The 17,191-nt window shown below is 38.1% G+C and overlaps 1 protein-coding gene across 5 annotated transcripts in view; it reads right to left on the bottom strand.

Moving 5' to 3' along the window:
- MGAT5 (alpha-1,6-mannosylglycoprotein 6-beta-N-acetylglucosaminyltransferase) overlaps positions 1–17,191 on the bottom strand; it is a 132,352-nt gene that overhangs the window by 24,316 nt on the left and 90,845 nt on the right. For all 5 annotated transcript variants that reach the window (XM_054176983.1, XM_054176992.1, XM_054177001.1 and 2 more), the window contains 2 exons: positions 11,877–12,010; positions 8,042–8,175 (listed from right to left, as the gene is read on the bottom strand). In XM_054176983.1, the coding sequence (XP_054032958.1) occupies positions 8,042–8,175; positions 11,877–12,010 (268 nt within the window). The remainder of the gene's footprint in view (positions 1–8,041; positions 8,176–11,876; positions 12,011–17,191) is intronic.

Below are 17,191 nucleotides of genomic sequence, written 5' to 3'. Positions count from 1 at the left end.
AGTCTGAAGTGCTGAAATTTTAAGTTTGGTAGGTGAAAAATTTAAGTATAAAAGCTACAAAACTACATGGTCGAAACACAATGTATTAAGAGCTAAACTCTACTTTTCTTGATGTAGCAAATGGTGCTAATCAACAGCTCTGCTTCACCATTAATTTGTCAGTTCAAGGTAGCAAGAATATTTTGCAATTTCAGACCATTAAGTAATGGTCAGAAATTCAAAATACCAGAAATAAAGCACAGAATGAAACCAAGCACTATATAAGCAGGCAAACTACATGACCAAAGAGCTTGATTCAGAGTCCTAAATTGGTTTATGGGTAGAACATTCAAACTGCAAAATGCATCTAAAACAGCCCAAATACTTAGTGTCGCTTTCTTACATTGAAAAAGTCTGGGGAGAATGATTTTATAAAGCTTGAGAAATGTTAACTTGGGAAAGTAAGTATGATATAGACCTCTGTGTATATTCTAAATGCATACTATGTCTACAAGTCCTAATATTTGGGTGCTTATTTGCCAAACTGTCTAGTCCAAGGTAGGCCAAAATCCACTGGATATGCAATATATGACAACCAAGGTTGTGACACAAACATAAGATTGGAAAACCTCTGTTTTTGAGAGTCACAAAGACTTCTCAAGATAACCTGGAATAATGAAAATCCTGTTTACCATAGAACTCCAAGAGAACACAAATGCTGAAGAACTCAGTACACAACAACATTAAGAGAGATAAACAGATACAGCATTTAACTGTAACAGCTTTACAGTGGTGGATCACAGAGATAATGATGTCTCTTGGAGCTCAAATATGAAACTTTCAAACTTTCAAGCCATGGAGTACTCAATGCAGAGCACTAAATTAATAAATGGATCTGCAGAGGATTCAGTGATTCACAACTAGCAAATGGGAACTCTGAACTGAACATATTATGTGAGATGGAAATAAAGTGCTAACTACATAACTGTAACAAAATTACCATAGTCGATTCTTTCTGTACAAGGAAATCTTCTCTTACTAAATCATTAGAGTTCTCTGAAAAAGCCAGTGAGCATGTAGAAGCTCTTTAAAAAGTTGTTAAAGGAAATAATCTGGACAAGGATAGACTTAAACTGGGTATCAGGAAGAAATTATTTACAGTAAGAGTGGTGAGTGACTGGAACAGGTTGTCCAGCGACATTGTGGATTTCCCCTTTCTGGAAGCGTTCAAGGCCAGGCTGGACAGGGCCTTGAGCCATCCTGGTGTAGTGGAAAGTGTCCCTGCCCATGGCAGGTTGGGTGGAACTAGATAATCTTTAAGGTCCCTTCCAACTCCTACCATTCTATAATTCTATGAACTATGTTGCTTGGGAACAGACAGGAGCCATTCCTGTAAATGCACAGCGATCACGTGGGAGAGAATAGAGAAGTGACAGAGTGTGCTGTCTGTACATGCTCTTCAGAGTAGTAAAACGGAAACTAACTTCAAAACATTCCAGAAAAATACTGAGTGACCAGGAAATGACCAAAAAATTCAGTCTAAATAATGACATCCACGTTGAAGACCAGTTCTGGATTCAGACATGAATAATAGACCTGGTCTAACCAATGCCACTCAAGAATGAAGAAATAAGATCTACATTATGTACTATGATAACGTATGATTAGAGACAACGAAAAAACATGTGATCAGGGACAATGAATAATATCAGTTCAATGCTCAGTAGTAGTCAGCTCACCCACCAGCCAAGCAACTGCCAGAAATTATTTAGAAAGGCACAAAGAAATGAAGGGACTATCATTGAACTGCTCTATAAAGATTTAGGTCACTTCCTCTTCAAACACTGTTGTGATTTTTGTCCCTTTTCTCAAAAAGAAGCAGAGAACAGTGGGCATCGTTCTGAGAGGGCAAGAAGGATCCAAGCTGCAGAAAGGTTTCCACTGTTACATACAGAATCTTCATTAATAATTCTTCAGCTTGGAAAATGGAGAATATGACAGAATATGAAAGAGGTTTACGAAGCTATAATTGGCATGAAGAACAGGGACACTGACTGACTGCTCATAATGCACTAATACAGAAGAAGCCAAACAAAGCTAGCAGAAGGCAGGTTTAGAAAAATCCCTAAGTTAATTGTTCTCCTGCAATGGATCAGAGATTAGAGGGACACCATGACAGAGAATGCTGTGGAGGCAAAGACATTTGCATAGGTTGATGAGGAATCAAAGGCTTTGAAGTGACCTCTTATTGAGATTAAAAAGCGTGTCAACAGTCAGTTTATCAATAGACAAACATATTCAGAAGAACACTCTGGGCTGAAAAAACCTGGAAAGAGAGAATGTGCAAAGGAAGTACTATGTAACTTTGTCATGGCTTTGCTCTTCCCCGAGTGTCCATTTAAGGCTTCTTTGTTCTACATCTACTACATATATTTGCATAACATACACATTAGTACATATATATGTAATTTATTTGCACATATATAATCCCTGGAAAAATAATGAGTCTTGGGTTCCTCAAGATCTGTCAGAAATGCTGCTTATTCAGTTCCTATCCTCATCTTTATATACTTCATTGGTCAATTCTTGCAGTTCTTCATCCATGAAGCCTTTTTTCATTGTCATGTAATCAACACCAATGCCTAACCAGGAATTGTTTGAAATTTCCAGAACTCACAATGAGACATCCCTGGGCCCTGCAAGTGCTGAGGCAGAAAAGAGCAGGGGGAGAGAAGAAAATAGGAAGTGAGACTGCAGGAAGAAACAGGTTGTGTTGGTTTTGTGATAGTCAAACTCCAGTATATGATCACATTCATGGATATTGCACAACCTCATGAATTCATTTTGCAGCTGGAGAGTTCAGCAAAAAGAGAATCTGATCACCGACCTGTCTGGATGTGGAGTATTCATGCATAATATTCTTTTCTTTCTTCATAGTAAGCGATCATTTTCATAATAAATGTTGACCAACAAACTTTCAAAAGCGCACATACATGTATACCTATTTACTGCACCTACAGATTCTCATTTGCTTTGATTTACTTGGGTTTTTTTGATCTGCACTTTCAGAGGCACAGGGTGAATTTCAGAAATGCTGCTTAACTGAACTGTCTGGCACATTTCAATTTGTTGTGTGGCATAAAGCAGGACAGGGCTCCTGGTGCCAGCAACTAGGGTGAGTTTTGATTGATGGATAAGCCCATGGTGCTGCTGCAGAGTTGGAGGAAGACAAAATAAAAACACCTTGAGATAATTTTGTGAATGCACAGACCACGTGGGAGAGAAAAGGTGAGAATAATCTTTCCTTATGTCTCTTTTGGCTTTAAAAAATGGCATTAAAATGTTCGGCCAAAGTATGCTGCTAAATATGAAGCACAAAAACCAATCAAAAGGAAGAGAAAAGGCAATGTTGTCAGCAGCAAGTGTACTTAACAGTTTTATTCCTAAAAGCGTAATTTTTCCTCTCTGACTCCTCATTTTCTTTCCTACCAGTTCACACAAGAGAGCACATGATGGGGAAATTACATGTATCACATGGAGCCATAAAGAGGAGACATTAGTAAGAACGGTCTTGATTATGTACTTTCCTACTGAGAACAAGCTAAATGTAATCATTTTCCATCTTCAAAACATGTTATGTAGAAAGTATATATTTAAGAAGAACACCTATCTTTGTCAAGTTGCATTACTAACAAACTCCCATTATTTTGCCTTTAAGTATACAAATATTTTTAAGGCAACTCTAACACACTATAATAAAATCTACTAAAACAATCATCACTGAATTGTATGTTACACAGATGGCTATTTTCTGACTTCTCTCATAGCACTTCACAAAAAAAGAAATAGCAAATAGCATTAAAAGAATCTTGACTCTTTTTTTCTTTACAGGATTAAGGGTAGAAGTGTTGGAATAGTATGACAGGAAGCTGCAGGAAGAACAAAGCAAAGACGTAGACTGAAACAACAGCTAAGATGTCATGAAAGGCTTCAAACATTCCCTTTTAATTGAAATGTCCTGCAATTAAAGAAAATTTTGATAGTGCAGAGCACTATGTGTTTTATTCTCATATTTTTCATGCCTCCTTTTTCACTTAGGCAGAGATAGGACTCTCTACTACTTAGTAATGTCAGAAATCCCAGATAAAACCCTAAACCTCCGATTACAAAAAACATATCCAAAGCTTGGCAAACATTGCCCTTGACAGCTTACCTCTAAGGATAACCTTTAGAAATGTGGCAAAATCCTCTAGAGCTTCCTATTTGTATTCCTCAACCCACTTAAGACTGATTTAGTTATCAGCGGGAAGTAAACAATACATCTTTTACAGTTTCTACAGCTTACATCCTACCTGACCTTCAGCAAGACACACTCAGACCTGCCCACTGAAATACAGGATGAATGTCACTGGGCTGACAATTTTTTCTGTATGGAGCAGAGCTGAGAGAAGTCATCACTGTATTCCTCCCCCAACAACTCATGATGTTCATAGCAGAGTTTAGCCCCATTGAATTATGTGGGAAGACAGACCATTATCTGTAAGCAATCCATGGTTGTATGGCTATGATAACCTGGTTAGCATACAGAGTTTAAGCAAGTGGGCTGAGCTAGCCTCACCAACCCTGCCCAGCCATGCAGCAGAGCTAGGAATATGCACAGATTTACAGTCGAGATGAAATGATGAGTACTTTGGCAGCTTTTCTTTTTTAATAGGCCTGGGTAGACCCATGTCCATCCACAGCTACACAAAAATGTGATGGCAGTTAGCCATTCTAGTCCTACCCCCAGGGAAAATTGGTCCTGCTCATTTCCATTTAAACCTGCTTGGTTGAAAATTAAACAATTTCTTTGCAAGTGCTATTCCCCAAGAGCACCTCAGTCTGGGGACTGGCACACTCTTCCCTTCACACTGTGCTTCTCTAATGACTGCTCAGTCCCAGCAGTGACACGTGTACTCTGTGGAGATTACACTTTTCGTTAATTGGCCATGTTCAATATAAAGAAAAGGAGCAGGATAAATAGATTAGTCTGCTTCTGTATGAGCCATGGTGGCAGATGAAAAGAGTGTAGAACAGGGAAAATGAAAGAAACATGAAATAAGCAAATTACACAGACACAAGATTAGTTCAGGCTTTCTGCTGATCACAAGAATTGGATTTTATCAGTCCAGATAAGACATCCCACACTGTCACCAATTCAAAGCTTATCTGCAGTGATTGCACCAGCGCGTATGGGCATGACAGCAGCTACAATCTGCAAGCTACAGTATTCAGTTTTTATGTGCTTGCTATTACAAGCATACAGTAAGCATTTTAATATGGTCAGGTATTAAGTCATACATCTTTGATGAAGTCAGACAGGCAGTACTGACAGAACTGAAGCAGTAACTTGAAAAGCAGCAGTTTCAAGAAAGGATACAAGGGTCTTGGCTGAGAAGTCATTGAAACCCAAGTCCCTAATAGTGGAAAGTTGATATGCCTAACAATGCACATAGTATTTCTGTTTGCTTTTGTGCTGGTACAGCCCATATGCCCTTTGCTAATATCCTCAATTCAGGAGGAATGTGAAAAATCTTGCAAAGGTTCAGAGAAAAAAGGACATGTGAGAGGACTTAAGGATTAGAAAGCGTAAAGCTCTCCAGGTTCAGTATATATAGGCTTTTCAGCAGATGACTACAGATTACTTTGACCTCAACCTATATATTCCTACAGGGAAACAGAACAGAAATCAGTCCAGTAGACAGTCTAACTGCTACTAATATTGGAAATTACCATGTAGAAATCTGTAGCAGAACTAATGCAAAGTCTTAAGGGAGAAGGCAATTATTTGAGAATTCTAACAGAGGAAATAGTGGGATTTCTATCGTGTACTATTCAAAAATCAAGATTGAATGTTCTCCAAAAACCCACATTTTTGTCTTAATCAGCCCATGAATATCCTGCATGTCATACAGAATCTCAAACTAGGCAATCACAAATCTCTCCTCTGGGCATATATGCTATGAATACATATTTCTGTACCATTCATACAAACTGAATAAACAAAAAAAGATTTATATGTCAGGTAAAAAACCCCTAGTGTCTAGGCAACTATCTTGTTCTTTAAATCCAACTAGTATTCAACAGGTATTTCTGCTGATATGCACTACAAATCAGGTCAGGAAGTAAATGATTATTACATGCAACTGCTCCTGAGAGACTGATAACAAGACCAGGAACTAAAAGTACAAAAGACTGAGTTAGAAAAGACTCAAATGAATGTTTCCCTGCTCTGCTCCAGCATTCTGCAGACAGGAGAGTGCAGACAGGGCTCTACTAAGTCACTGTGTACCATAAGCCACAGTATTTACTATGATGCAAAGCTAAATTTCCTTTTAAAATACAAATACAAGGCTTTGTGCAATAAGGGCAAGTATATATCTGAGATCACAATCAAACATACACCGCTAATACAGATATTTTTCCCAGCACAGTAGCCAACATTCTGCCATTTCTCTTAAGGTTTTGTTTTGGACCATTTACTTGTAGCTATCATTTTAAAAGAATTTACTTTGTATAATCACAGTTATTAGACTAAATGCTGGTTCTGTGGTTGAGAAAACTGTACAAGACCAATATTCTCATGCCAATGAAGAGTAATGGAAAGAAAATGTGAGACGCAGGTGTTCTCTCACACTGTTACATTGTTTGGTCCTATGTATGTGCTGCTGGTTTTGGCTGGGGTGGTTAATTTTCTTCACAGTGGCGAATAAGGGACTGTGGTTTGGATTTGTGCTGGAAACAGTGCTGGTAACACAGGGATGTTTTCATTACTGCTGAGCAGTGCTTACACAGAGTCAAGGCCTTTTCTGCCTCTCACACCACCCCACCAGCAAGTAGGCTGGGGGTGCGCACAAAGCTGGGAGTTGAAACAACTGAGACAGCTAATCCCAACTGACCAAAGAGATACTCCATACCCTATAAAGCTGGGGGAAGAAGAAAGCAAGGGGACATTTGGAATGATGGCATTTGTCTTCTCAAGTACTAACCATTAATGTGATGGCTTTCCTAGAGACAGCTGAACACCTGCCTACTGATGGGAAGTGGTGAATTAATTCCTTGCTTTGCCTACACACACAGCTTTTGCATTGTCTGTTAAGATGTCTTTATCTCAACCCACAAGTTTTCTCACTTTTACTCTTCTGATTGTTTTTCACATTCCACCAGAGGGGAGTGAGTGAGCAGCTGTATGGGGCTGAGTTGCTGACTGGTTTAAACCACAACAGTATGGCACAACATGTACTGATAAGTTGACAAGTGGCTTAAAATAAGGTCTTTTGAGGCAGGAGGGAAGGCATGCAAGAGTATACAGGCACAGAGAGCTAGAGGTAACTTGGAAGAAATCCAGTTACTGGCAAGTAATCACTTTTCTTTGAAAACTGCATGAGAAAGGCATTCCCAGGTGTGGCAGTCTGGAAGAAGGAGCTCCAGACAAAAAGCAGAGACCACTGTAAGCTTAACAGCACAACATATGTTTAACTTGGTGAAAACAGAATCAAACCTTGGTGGTGTTATTCTGCAGCTCTAGTCAGCAGGTAGGTGATGGTACAGAAAAGTAATTGCAACATTTAAGAAAACAAAACTCTATTGTTATTTCATACAGATATAATGAGATTGGATGCTTTTGGGGTCTGTTGTGAAACAGGTCAAAATAAAGCACATTTTTTGTTGCAGATATAAGAAAAGAAATATCTGAAAGATACATTTGCTTCTGACTGACTCAAGTCCACAAAGTAAGTTAATACCTCCCATTTCCCCTTACCTTTAATGGCTTCTTCATTTTCCAAAATTACCATGGTATCAAGACTAGAAAAAAAAAATTCTGAGGTGTACATAAATAACAAAGGATTCACACTGAGCTAGACAAAAGTTTTCTTATCAAAAACACATCAAAGTGTTCAACTTAATTAAATGTTTATGTACAGAAAAAGAATGTTTTAGAGAGGAGGGCTACTTTTAGAGTTATGCTTTATTACAGAGATCAAAATAAATTTGCTCTAGTATACAGTTACAGAAAACTCACCTTCCAGAAATTATCTACTTTGCCATAAACAAGAGATTGATTCTGCCTTTTGATGTCATTAATGTGTTTAATGTCACTGGAGTTCAGATGTTGCTCTACCACAAATCCAAGGAAGCTGTTATCTGGAGTGTGAGCTGTAAGAAACAAAGCATATTCAAAACCTTTCCAAGTAGCAATTAAGAAAAGCATGATGCTGTCAGAGAAACAGGTATAAGGAACATATTATTGAACAGATCGCTCCACATTCATACTGTAAGATACATTTTCTTGCTTTATTATCAAGAATAGGTCTTCCTAAGTCCTGCTGCATGTGTCTCCTGGCGGAAGCAGTTGTTTTCTGGCTTGTTTCTGACAATACAAATTCTGTAGCTGGACCGAGGCCAATCATAATGATTATTTGTGCACTGAGCTGTCTTACTAGAGATAAGAAAACCACAGGAAAACCTGCTAGACAATCTCAGGGAAGAAAGCCCTGCATTTATTCCTCTTAACAAAGCTTTATATCGCTCAATGTCATAAATAATTTTTAGTACATTTCTTGGGCATACCTCCCACATCGCAAGAGCTAACACCAATCATCCAGCTCACTGCATATTATGTGTACATGCTAATCGTGAGCCTACAAAGTCACACACAGATCACAACACAAATTTCATTGCCTGATTCACGTACATCTGTCATAAATGTGACAGCTGAAGTTGGAAATATTGCTGTTAGTCCAGTACTCAAATAAAAAAGTGCGTGCAAATGATAGACAATTTACTCTCTGTTTTCTATACTAATTTTAGCCTTTGTTGGTCTTTTTCCATCAATGACATCCAGCGATACTAGCCACTGTTCTCCTCCTATATAGACACAGACCTGCAGGCTCATAGACATGAAGAGATTTTGTTTTATAGACAGGATAGAATAGAATAGAATAAACCAGGTTGGAAGAGACCTTCAAGATCATCGTGTCCAACCTATCATCCAACACCACCTAATCAACTAAACCATGCAACCAAGCACCCTATCAAGTCTCCTCCTGAACACTTCCAGTGATGGTGACTCCACCACCTCCTCAGGCAGCCCATTCCAATGGGCTGTTTAATTCCAGGTATGGACTTCAACATTCAAGGCTTCAGGTAAAAATCCATCTCTACTACATAAAAATTACTCCAACATGTGGGATTTTTGTGCATGCCTGTAGTTCCCTAGCCTCTCAAACAGAAATAGGCTGCAATAAACCCTAGGACATCCTCTGTAAGCCTCCCTTTAATTCTGGTACACAAGCTCACAATTTCTTAATAAGCACCCAAAGACAGAGCCCCAGGCACTTACAGTACATGCAGTGCTAAACCTCCAGTCAATAATAAAAAAAAATTTCTACTGCAATTATGAGGTTTTGCTTTTTTGATTCCTGACAATCAGCCAACTGGATAACACAGTAGGAACTGGGAAACTATCCACAGCGTGCATTTCCCTCTGCCATTACTTTTAGTCTCTCAAATAACTACTCTTTCTCTTTTCCTCAGCAACATCTAGGCACTCACTTAGACCAAAGGACTTTTTAGAATTTAGCAGAGCAAATGGCATGTTGCAAATATGCCTAAGAAGGAGCACTTTTCCATCCTTTCGTATTTTTGGATAGGTGCTTGCATTAAAAGGAGAGGCAAGGCAGTACACACTCAAAAGGAAAATAAACCTTTGTTAAAGTTAGCACTTAGAACTGGTGGAATTCAGTGCCTCAAGTATTCCTGACATGAAGCACTCTGATGGATTTTTAAGCAAGATCGTGCAGTTTTAAAGGTGCCAGTGATGTTATGTTGCATAAAAGAACTTAAAAAAACCCACCAACCAACAATCCACCACCACCAAAAAACATCCCCTACAAAAAAACCCCACACAAACAAAAACAAAAAAGAGAAAGGGGGGGGGGAAAAACCTCCTCAGGCTTCCGGAAAGCTCAGAGAACAGTCAAGCTTTTGGTATTATGCCACGGGTTTGAATATGACTTGCCTGTTGCTCAGTAATAATTTTCTGCCCTTATAATCAGAGTTCTCAAAACATAATAGAGTCTGGGGATCTTGGGAAACTGTCCAGGGTTCCAAGCTGTCATAAAATCTTTACTGATGCATGAAATGCACTTTTAATCACAACTCCATAAAGATGGTACTATCAGTGCAGTGGAGGGACAAGAAAAGAAAATATTTGCTGCACCACAAAACACTCTGACTCTTCTCCACCTCGTACATAAAGAGGCAAAATCTTTGAATAACCTATAGCACTGGAATCACTCATGCTTCAGAATGAGATTGTTTCCAATCTATTTATTGTTCTTCCTGCAAAGGAAAACCTGCAGTCACTTCCAGTAATAAAAATTGGAAATGGTTATTCATTGAAATTCCAATATAGTCACACTCCCCTGAAAATTCATTCTGAAGTGACTTGCTCCAAACAAGAAACTGTAACTGTAGTCTATACTGTCACAACTATAGAGATTTATCTTCTTCTGCGTGTCATGGAATGGATTGAGGAGGGCACACACAGAGCACACAGCTGTACCACAAGCAATCATGCAGCTACTTTTCTCAAGCTCATCATCATCCTTGGTGCTGCCTTGAACATGACCTCACACACATTTTTTTTGACAGCTGGACTATTTCAATATAGCACGGCTGGGCTTTCAGCTCTTTTTCCACTTAGGACATAAACCAATAAATATTGGCAAATCGTGTTGATACGGAACATGCACTGTTTACTCATGTCCAAACACAAACTGTGCAACCACTTCCAAGTCACATTTCCCCACCCCACATTTTGTTACTTGCTTTGAAACAACTGTGAATGCAGTCTTTCATCTTTCGAACAACCCTCACTTATATTTCGCTGGAAAAACTTGCACAGTGAATGTTGACAGACAAAATATGCTGCTTCTCAAGAATTTTACAGGGCAGCTGAAATCAAAAGCATGTCAGCCAGGCAGCAGCATGTATAATTCTGCTGTGTAAAGCAGAAAAGTTTGAAAGACTTGACTATGATGTCTGATGAGAGAGAACAGTGCATGCCAAGGCCCTAGTCTCAGGCTCCACCAACAAACTTTTGAGGTCAGGCTGGTCACTACCAAGTGTTTCTTTAGACTTGGTTTGAGAAGTTGCTGCACACAAGAGCATGCACTTCTCTCCTTCCTAAGCCTCACTCACCCTCAAGCTAGCTGGCAGCAGTGCCTCTTTCTGCAGCTTTCAGAGGTAACAGCAGGCAAGAAAAAGACTCTGATTTTAGAACGTAGTGCATAAAGTAACAGACTGCAGCTAGAGCAGGTCACAACAATCATTTAATCTGATACAACTGAGAGAGAATTTTTATTTTTTTGTATCCTGTTTCTTTTTTAGGAAGATATTTAAGAATGCTGAAATCTACTACTTGTGTTTCAATGGCTTTGTAAACTGCTGGCAAAGAAATGTCAGTCAGTTCATCTCAGGATGAAGGCTCACAAGAGGAAAACAACTAGTTGAAAATTTCGAGAAATCCATGTAAAAAGGAGGGAAAAAAATTATTTTCACTGAGTGTTAGTTTATCTTGAGCACAAAGGCATTGCCAATCATCTTCCACATGTACCCTGAGAATGAAGTTACCTGCCACTATTTATATAAAGTTGATATTGTTATTTTTCAATTGCTAGATGGAAGCATGACAGCTTTTCCATGGGCTATGCACACTTACTGACACGATTCTACCCGCTCAGCTGCTGCATTTTGTTAGCCCATGAACATGTCTTTCACAATACAAATATTCTTCTCAATGAGAGGATCCCTTTTCAAAGCTCCCTATTATTTATAAACACAGGGATACTTACGGAACATTGTATAAAACTGCTGTGGATTAAGGTTCCACTTTCCCCATGGTGTCTTGTGGCCTTTGGATTGGGCATAATGGGCATGATTAAACTCTGGCTCAGTTCCAAAGGAGTCCAAAACTCTCAGCATACACCTAAAAGAAAAACATGAATTTACTGTAGGTACACACATGTATATATAACCATATATATATATATGTATATGTCTGTATACACATAGTTATGATAATTAAGAAGATGTGTTTTGGTTTTGTTTGCAACTGATTTTATAAACTGAAGGCACATTTTCATTTTGAACATATCTGCTCATATTGCATTCACAAAGACATTATGAACAGCAAATTCAAGGATGTATCAGACATTCAAACAGCAACCCTGGAGCATATTTTGGGTTTCTTTGTTCTCATGGAACGAATTTATACTTTAACATCCACGTAGAGCTTATGGGAATGCAGCTGTGGTCACCTACATTGCTAAGGCTGTAAAGCAGAACCTAGGCAGAAGAAGAGAGGATTCTTCATCTATTTTCTACTCTCCTCACGCATTAGCACAAAATCAAACGCAACAGCCAAGGGCCACATGCCAAGAAGATCAGAGCAGAATAGTACTTTGTCTTTAGATAATTGTATTTAGTCTCCAGGTTCTGACTTTTGGGTCAATTAGAATTACTGGAGAAGCACTGAAGACAGTTTCATTTGCTGAACGCTTGCAGTTAGTATTTGTTTACAAAACATTTTGTCACAGACTTTTGAAGAAACAATATAGAAGTCAAATGTCTGCAACAACCATTCCACAACTGAGAGAAACCTTTGTACTGGATTACAAAGGGTGTGGGATGAGAGGATCACACTTGGTCCTTTATTTAAACTCCCATTAATTCCTTGAGATAAAATTACTTCATTTGTGACTGGCTGCTTTCAAAAACAGGCTCGTAGCACATGAGAAGAAGCACAAGTCTTGGTATGAAGGTGGCAGCACACACTCTAGCATACAAATCCTAGAACCTATGTTCCCAAAATGCAGCCTGCCAAACTTTTGATATGGCTTGGACAGGAACTCTATGGTTGTGATACCGACCACTGTCTCCAAAGCTGCTGATTCTACCATTCTCAGCCCTCCACAAAGATTTTCAGAAAAGACTTAAAAGCGATGTGTTCCTACATCCTGTGCCACTGTCTTATGATGACATGAACTCTTACCACCGCAGCACATTGTATCACTGGCTTCTGCATGATCAGGAAGAGAAGGGAGACAGCTGCAGAAGTTACTATTAAAAATGGCTAACTTCCCAGTCTTCAACATTTCCCATGCTCCAAGCCCATGTGTATTCGGTAAAACATCAGGATTTTGGCTTTAAAATGGCAAGGAATTTGGCAGCCCAAAAGTGAAATAATTTAGCTGAAACTATTTTTTTTCAGCTTTAAAAGATGAAAGAATTTAGTTTCAAAAGTATATTTATGTATCTCTCATACATTGCTTCTCTCTCTAAAGTATCCATTAAATTGGGAAACAAAAATAACATCGGCAACTTTTAAACTCTCACATGAAATGCCACCTTTGTATGTGAAAGCACAAACAGAGCCATTTTTTTTTTTTAAAATCTTCACAGAGATCTTTCAAGCAAAAAGTAAGTCAAAATATACAACACATTATGAGTCACTAAACAACAAAGCTGACAGATCAGTTTCTGTGCGCTGTTTTATGTCAACTGTTCTCAATGAAAATATTTTACAACAGTGGCAATTATCTCTCCATCATACAAAATACTCCAGCAGGAACAAAACAACTTCTGCACTGATGAATCATTCAGTAATAAAAGCCCTCTTATTTCTTGGCAGGCCTTAAAACAAAATTCATATCAAATATACAGCTTTTGGCCAGGTACTTAAGTACAAGGGAATGAAAAATAGGGGAAAGCTGCTGTAAAACTACGACATTAGTGGAGTTTGTTAAATTATTTATGTAAGGAGTACTACATTGCATGTGGTCATCTGAAAGTGCTTTGTTTCCTTTCTTTTTCCTGTACTCTGATGTGAGATATCTAGCACTAACTGTTCATAGGGATATGTATAACTATGTCCAATAAACAGTCCCTGAAGTAAAAGAGGAAATGTGCAACGGAAACGAAGTTGAATTAGAAAGAAGGGAAAACAAGAAAAAATATTTACATGACTCAAGCATAAAGTATGTCAGAAAAGAGAAAAAGATCACAGCGGAGAAGTGCAAGTGTGTGCAGAAATGGTGCGAGAGATCAAACATTCAAGTGGTGAATCTAAGCTCTGAAATGGAGCAAAAAGGAACTGGTAAAGATTTAAAATTTAGAAATGAATGTCATTAACACCAGTTATGTTGAACCAAGATGTTAATGTAGGTAGGAATACCTCAGTTGTCTGCCCAAGTACCATATCATTCATTTGCTTCACTTAGTGCTTTAAATCTCCTTCGACAGAAATATTTTAAATCAAAAAGTTTTATTTTGCACACAATGTTTAGGCATTTCTAAAGTAAACTAATTCATCTGGAAGATGACAAAGCAGTTTTTGTGGTATTTTTTTTTTTTTTAATATAAAAACAAGGATACATTTTAAATGAAAAATTTAATTTAGTGTGATTTTAACTTCACTTTTTCACTGTTTCCCTTTTCTTCTTAAAATGTCACCTAGCTTTAGCAGTGAAATTGCCCAGAATAACAGTATGCCTTGCAATTGGTGTCAGACTGATTAGTCCATTCACTGAATAATTAAAATGAGGGTTGGTGGGTAGCAAATTGCTTATAGAAACACCCTTAATAAAATCTTCTCTGTTTTAGCATACTAGAAGCGACAATTTTTAGTCTTATAAAAAAAACCAAACCAACTACACAAAAGTAACCCTGGATTCATTACCATTTTTAAAGCAAGCATTTTTTTCCCATAAATATTGAACAAAACTACAATCTTTGCTGCCCTGTTCTAGTGGAAGTATTTTTATGAATTTATTTATGTCTTTTTCCCACCTGTGATGGTAATTTTTCTCTAGTTACATATACTTCATCTCCATTTAAAAAGCAACACTGTCCAGCAGCACCCATCGCTGTCAGTAACCAGTGCTTATGACAGCATAAACTGTTAAATACAGAGTACCTATATGCCAGTCGCTGCAGATATACTCCTAGTGAAACAGAAATAGAATAAACCAGGTTGGAAGAGACCTTCGAGATCACTGCATCCAACCTGTCCTGGGAGCAAGCTGGTCAGAACCCAACCAGTTCTGGTTTGGGAGCTTTGTAGGTGCACTGAGCTCAGGCACAGCAATGTGCCAGCAAAGATACATGGACTCAAGCCTGCTTTGGCTGATGTCCAGCCAGCTCAGATCACGAGCAGCTCATTTCTGCACATACTAACTTTCAGGCCACTCAATACTTGCATTTAAAATGTAAAAACTTAGTCAGAAAATAATCTTCCTAAACCAGATATATTCTGGAGGACATGCATAGAAGCAGGGATGTTGCTCATTTTTCACGATAGCTGTCACGTTAATTTAGTTCAAGAATAAAGCCAGTTGGATTTCTGGCATATGGGAATGAGTCACTGCCAGAGAGACTGTAGAAAAAATTGAGAAAAATACCAGATTCTTATGTGCTGTATGGAGGATGCAGGTGCTAAGAAAGGCACTGAGCTGCACTCCTCAAACTATATTAAGCTACTAATTTTTATGTTGCTTCACTGCACATAAAATGCATTTAAATATTCAGACTTCAAAAATAAAAAATATGATGTGTCCAGACATCCTTCTGCTCAAAAATAAGGTGCACTCAATAAAGTGATCTGTTCTGCTGCATTCATGCTATTTACAGCACCAGTTATGCCACAGATAAAGCATGTACTCCAAGAGTTATTTGTCCTACCCAACACAGACATACAAAATAGTATTTTCGTTTAGAAATACTCAGCCCTCAGAGTAGCAGGGTCATTCTTTTGAACTAGCAGTTCTAGAAACGTGATTTGCAATTAACAAAAACTTCCTCAGGGCTCAAGTTCACTCAAAGATTATATATGGCACTCTTATCAAGTGACTGTTCTGAAGGTGCCTGTTTATTTTACCACTCTATGCAGATCTCAAGGGAAGAAAAAAGTTTTAGTTTATTTGTATTTCGAGTCTAGCCTGCATAAACCAGCTGACCCATACACATCTGCTGGAAAACTATATGGCAGAAAGCAAAACACTTCTCTCTGGTTAAAGCTTTATTCCTAGTGACATGAAATACAACCGAGTGAGAAAGCAAAGTTTGTGAAGATTAAGGGCTATAAAGCTGCTTTATTTGTGACAATGTTAGTTTTACTGGAATTATTAACAAAATAATTATACTTTTATACTGGACTTAGTAGTTTTAACTTAAAAACATTTTGATGACAAAATTTATTGCAAGAGGGCCCTCAAATAGGAGATGATGTGGATGAAGCTGTGAATTAATTCCTCTGCTCCAATTAGTTCTGGTAGTCTCTGGTAGACTCTGGATCTTGTTTTGTACCTGGAACTTGAGTATCAAGTAATTACATAAATTCTCAACAAATGCAACAGTTTGGTAAAAGACTTACTAAACCAGAATGACAAGCAATGATCTTAAAACTCTAAACTTAGTTTGAAGAAAAGCCAGTTGAAAGAATTCTAGGGACTGGTGGAGAGTGGAAGGAAGTAATTTATTCCTCAGAACCATTTCAGAATAAGCAGTAATGGGCAGCTGAAGAAAACACTTTAAAGAAAAGCTTAACACTGTAAGACAATGTCTGGGGCATCTCTCAATGACAAATACATCTGATCCACATTACAGCAAGGCTATGGAGTAGGTGAGGTCCATAGCCTCATCTGGACAGTAGCTCTTCCATCTCTAGAAAGTGAATACCGTAGAGCAGAGGCATTAAGATTTTATTTTTTTCTTGTTCAAGAGCCTAACCAAAACTCCTATACTACCTATGGTATTTATTTAGAGGTAAATTTAATGGTACTTTTCTAAACCAGATAAAGTCAGTCATTGCAACGAATTAGGAATCGATGAAAACCAGACTAGCAACTTAAGATTTAATGATTCATGAAATAAGCAAGAAAAACTAAAGAGTTAACCTAATAATCTAAAATGTAATGGTGTATTTCCATATCCCCATCACACAATACATTAAAGAGGAAAGTGAAAGAAAACCGGAAGGAACTTTAAAACATTTAAGTATGTTTTTATATCCTGACTACAACACTGTATGTGATTGCCTAGTGACAGCTACATCTGGCAGGCAGACAACTAACCGTAGCTCAGGAGAAAATGGGATTATCTTTATTAGCAG

Source organism: Dryobates pubescens, chromosome 2, assembly GCF_014839835.1.
Source record: "Dryobates pubescens isolate bDryPub1 chromosome 2, bDryPub1.pri, whole genome shotgun sequence".
Classification (NCBI taxonomy): Eukaryota; Metazoa; Chordata; class Aves; order Piciformes; family Picidae; genus Dryobates; species Dryobates pubescens.
Note: the sequence above shows the minus strand (reverse complement) of the source record. Positions and strands in the feature narration are given on the sequence as shown.